The 5,442-nt window shown below is 43.1% G+C and overlaps 1 protein-coding gene across 1 annotated transcript; it reads right to left on the bottom strand.

Annotated features, from left to right (window-relative positions):
• LOC109236067 lies at positions 4,627 to 4,986 on the bottom strand. The gene has a single exon (XM_019402293.1). The coding sequence runs from the start codon at positions 4,984 to 4,986 to the stop codon at positions 4,627 to 4,629; it is 360 nt and encodes a 119-aa protein (XP_019257838.1).

The following is a 5,442-nucleotide window of genomic DNA, read 5'->3' as shown; positions in this document are numbered from 1 at the left end:
GGTGTTGATTGGGTTAAGGGGAATATATCCATATGTCCCAATCAGGGTTATGAGACAAGCTGGTAAAAAACAAGTCATACCACGAGTCTCCAAAATGAGTCATTACAGAGCCGATTTTCAGGGTGACGCCATTCCATAGAAATGTGAGGCCCAACACATGTGGCATTTGAAGATTATCATGGAAAAGGATATCATCGAGTCGGATCGATATCATGCTGGTCATGTGTACTTCTACCCCCCATGGTTAGAAGATAACATAGCAGGAATATTCGAGCCAAGGGTTGGTCAAGGAAACAGGGTCATAGATGAAGTCGCTGAAGCACAAGTGAAGTATGAGAGGCTACGCAAAAGGGTCCTTGAATCCGAAGCCAAGCATCTGGAGCAACACAAGTTCGACATGAAATCAATCAGTGAGTGGAAAGAAATGGCTACAAGGTCGGCAGAAAGGTTGGAGTGCTTGGAGCAGGGTCTAATGGAACTAGAAGGGAAGATGAGGAAAAGGGTCGTAGATTGTCAGAATGCAGAAGGCAACGAAGGAGGGAATCTAGCAAGGGCATACCTGCTGCTGGCCATGCACGACCTGGGGAATCTAATCGATGGAGCCAAGAGGGCCAAATATGGGGAAGGTCCCTCCGGGACCAAGTAGATTGTTGAAACTTCAGACGGTCGGAGTACTCTGCCCAAAATGATTTGGTCCTACGATTGGAACAAAAAATATTGGAGTTGTAAGGAGAGCTTGAGCAGGTCCGCAACTTGGCAAACCTCTCCCTCACCCTAAACGTCCCAGACGTTAACCAACAAAATGCTCAAAACCCAGCACCTCCTCAAAACACACCAAACCAATGTCCACAAAATCCTCCCGCACCCCATCCATACGCAACTCCTCCCAAAAATCCTAATCCTCCACCAATACCCACTCCCCCTCAGCACCAATATCTTTCTACCCAATACCCACAAACCACTTACCATACTCCTCAGAATATCCCGCAACCTATCTCTGATTCGCAAAACTCAACTAACAATCACCACTACACTCCAACCCCTGGCACCCACCGAAACAATCCCATATACGTAGAAACCTTACCTCACTCTACTCAACCAACATCATTGATCATGCCCAAATATTTCTTATAAAAAGGACAAGCGGACGTTGCAAGTATAATCTGAGTATTTAGCCCAGAGTCGAATCCTCAGGAAATTAACCTACCAATTACTTTTGTTAGACTCACTAAATTCTTCGTAGTCAACTTCCCAAATATTTTGAATAACAATTGGTGATGTATTGACTAACAATAACTGAACGAAATTGAGTAAACTAACAACTAACTATGATTGAGTTGTAAGCAAATAAGAGAAGGATCTAAGGTTGTGATTTCCCCTATTGATGGAATCTCTTCCTGTTATGTTTCATATAGATTTGCATAATCATCTCTATCGATCATGAGCACTCTTACTACCGTAAATCTCTCCCGAGTAATTACGACAATTTACTAGACGCACTCTCTCGAGTTACGCTAGCTGGCTTTTATTACAGCTCACTTTAGATCACACCCAAGGCTTCGTTATCCTTAATCCCGCCTTTAAACCCTTGGTTATTGATCCCTCATATACTTTGGGAGTGGTGTTGTTCAACAATTACCTAAATATGCACTCTCTTCCGAGTAATACATACTAAATAGGCACATCTAATTGAGGATCCTATCAATTAACTACAACAAGAACGTAGTTGAACAAATAGAGATTAAACTAGGCAAACTATATTAACATAACACGAAGTTCATCCTTCAACAGGTTCCATCAAAACCCTAGACTAAATAATTAGCTACTCATAAACGTGTTCATCATATCATCAAAATTCATCATAAATGATAAATACAAAAGGAAGAAAGATAGAACTCGATGTCGAATTATCCTCCTTGTCTCTTTCTGCCTTCAACTCAATTGTAAAAACCTTGATAATGTCCCTTTGGGCGAGCTGGACCTCTTATAGGTTAAGTGGAATTACCCCCGATTTTCCAAGTTTACCCCTGAAATTATGTAATTCGAATTGGACTAGCGCGGCCGCGCTCGTGCCCGCGCTAATGGCCGCGCATATAGCATAGTATTCTATGAGGCCCCATAAAAATTTGGGCTCAAAACCTAGTAACTTGTTGTGTCGACTCCGAGTATGTGTTAGGAATGTGTAAAATTCTTCGCGGCGAGCCTGCGAGCCACGGTTCGGACCCTTGGTATTGATCTAAGCTTTTAAAAATCAAAGAATCAGTTTTCCAGAAAAATGCCATCCTGCGCCCAGAATGCGGTCGCAGATCTAGTATGCGGACCGCATTCCTGCCGCATAGTGAGTCTGTGGTTTGGTTAAAATTGAGGTCAAGATGCGATCCATTATGCGACTGCATAACTGATATGCGGACCGCATTTCCACCGCAGAGTAAGGCAGTGTGTCAGTCAAATTTGAGGTCAAAAATGCGGTGCATTATGCGACCGAAAACCATGAATGCGGACCGCATTTCAGCCGCATACCCCAGCAGTGGAATCAGGTTTTGGGACACTTTTTGCGGTCCATCATGCGGACCGCATTTCGTGTCTGCGATCGCAGAATGCGACCGCAGACCTGACTCGGCCCCTGATTTTCTAAAATTTACACTGACCCCTTTTTATAAAACACCCCCCAACCCCTCATTTTTAACGCCCTTCTGAACAAAAAACAAGAGAGAGGTAGGAGGGGTTCTTGAGAGAAAATTCATCTTCTTCAAAAAATTTCCTCAAACTATTTAGGCCAGGGAATTTCAAAGCAAGTGTCTTCATCCCCATTTCTACAGGTAAATCCCTACCCCATTTTCACCAACTTTCTAATGTAATTAAGAAGGGGGGGGGGAGGAGGTCCCATGCATTGATTCTTGATAATAAGGGTTTTAAACACTCATGCATGTCTCTTAGCACCTAAAATCTGATGAGAGGGATTGGGTAGAAGTAAGAATTGTACAAAGGAAATTGATAACCTAGATGTGTTCGGGTAGTGTTTGTAAAATTTGATTCTAAGAAGAATGTGTAATTTGTACACTAGATTGGCATTTCTAGGCTTTTGGTGAAGTTGGAAGTAGAAATAAAAAGGGAATTCGGCTCCAGGTATGTATGGCTAACATTGACCTTTGTAAAATCACCTTGTTTGGTGTACAAATATTTGGTATGTGATATCTTCATGGATTAATTGTGAAGTTAAACTCTTGTGAGCAGGACGTGTTTACTTATGCGAACTATTTGTGAATTCATGTGATTAATGTGCCTTGAAAGTTGTTGGTTGAGTCTTCCGCTATGATAGTGCAAGTAGATGCTAATAAACCAAGTTGTGATTGTGAATGTGTTATGTGGTAAAACTGTGGAACCAATTATGCCCCTCTTCGGAATGGGTTTCTTAGGGGCCTTCTCCGCAAAGCGGTCCTGAGCCTTGGCAGAGACGAACCTGCTGCTATCAAAGGGACGAGTAGGAGCTGACCCGCGCGCCCTAGACGATCCAGCTTGACCGCCGGAAGAAGCACCTGTAGTGCGGCATTTCCTAGATGGAGCCATAGTACCTTGAAAAGGAATAACATTAGCACAACCCAAAGAAAAAATGTGACTCAATACGGTTACTCAGACTTCACGTGTACAATTGGTCACAATTACTCATTTACGCTCACTGTGGCACTTAAACAAACACCTTGTGGGCATTATATACCCACACCCCAATTCAAACATGTTGTAACCCAATACCACCACAATTACCCCAAAATTACCTACTAAGTTAAGATACAATGCCACCAACATCACTACCCACAAACACTACACACACACTACAAATTTCTACTAAGTAAAGAAAAGAAAAAGCTACTACATAATTCAAAAAATAAAAACAAAAATCTGTAAAAAAAAAAAAAGAAAATTGGCAAAAAGAGAAACCTTACCTGTAGTGAGAGAGATGGTGAGAAGTGAAGAAGAGTAGGGGAGGGTTGGGCTTGAGCCTTGGGGAGTTTGGGAATGGAAAAGAGGGAATTTTTGAAGAAGAAGGGAATTAGGGTTGAGAATTTTTGAGCGTGGGGGATTTTGGGAGTGAAGAAGAGGGGAGTAATTAGAGTGGGGGGGGGGATAGTTAGGGGAAATAACACTTAAACAATTATACAAAATAAAAAAGACAAATAAAAAAAACAAGATGTTAAGTTAAACAGGCGGAACTAGCACGGTCGTAGCGTGGTACGAGCGCGGCCGCGCTAGTCAAAACAGTGTACTTGGCCATATGCGCAGTCGCGCTTCTAGCGCGGTCACTAGCGCGGTCATAGCGCTAGTGATGGAGATGTTGAGGCAGAATGTTTGCCCATATGCGCGGTGGGTAGCGCGAGCGCGCTCCTCGGCACGAAAATTTTCCATTTTTTCACCTGTTCTTTCCGCGTCCGATGGACTTATCACCTGCCCAAGCTCACCTGCATTGGTTAGTACTTCCCAAAAGCAAAATTAATAACTACTAACTATTATTGGGTTGCCTCCCAACCAGCGCCTTAGTTAATGTCGTGGCACGATAGTTACAACAAATCAATGGGTTGCCTCCCATGTAGCGCCTGATTTAACGTCGCGGCACGACGTAGATAAGTGCATTTAAGGCTCGCTCGACCTCTGAGGTTCAGTCAGATGGATCACTGACACTTCCTTTTGTTCATCCATGCCTACATATGGTTTCAATCTCTGCCCATTGACTCTAAATATATGAGAGTCTTTCTCTGAAGCAATTTCTATGGCAAGTTTACCCGGAAATAGCCTTAATCTTGAGTTATAAAGCAGCACCATGTCTCTGGGCTTGAAATTTCTCTCCACAATGTTCTTGTCGTGCAACCTCTTCATTCTCTCCTTATACAACCTCGTGCTCTCGAAATCAAGATATCGAAACTCGTCTAGCTCATGTAATTCTGTGACTCTAGTTGTTCCCGTAGTCTCAATATCCAGATTCAACTGTTTCATTGCCCACCAAGCTCTATGTTCTAGTTCCACTGGCAAGTGACAATTGGTGTTTTGAAAGCATTTCTGTAGGCCCAGATTGCATCATCTAGCTTTTTCGCCCAATCAGTTCTTGTGGCATTCACAGTCTTGGTCAGTACACTCTTTATCTCTCTATTCGACACTTCGACCTGTCCACTGGTCTGAGGATGATATGGTGTTGCCACCTTGTGGCGCACATCTTACTTTGCTAGCAATTTCTCGAAGGCTCGATTGCAAATGTGAGTGCCTCCGTAACTGATAATAGCTCTCGGGGTCCCGAAACGGGTGAATATATTCTTCATCAAAAACCCCACCACCACTCTTGCATCATTGGTGGGAAATGCTGCAGCTTCTACCCATTTGGACACGTAATCTACAGCAACAAGTATGTATTTATTTCCAAAAGAGCTGATGAAGGGGCCCATGAAGTCTATCCCC

This window comes from Nicotiana attenuata, chromosome 12 (assembly GCF_001879085.1).
Source record: "Nicotiana attenuata strain UT chromosome 12, NIATTr2, whole genome shotgun sequence".
Classification (NCBI taxonomy): Eukaryota; Viridiplantae; Streptophyta; class Magnoliopsida; order Solanales; family Solanaceae; genus Nicotiana; species Nicotiana attenuata.
The sequence above is the reverse complement of the archived record's forward strand: the minus strand, read 5'-3'. Positions and strand labels throughout refer to the sequence as shown.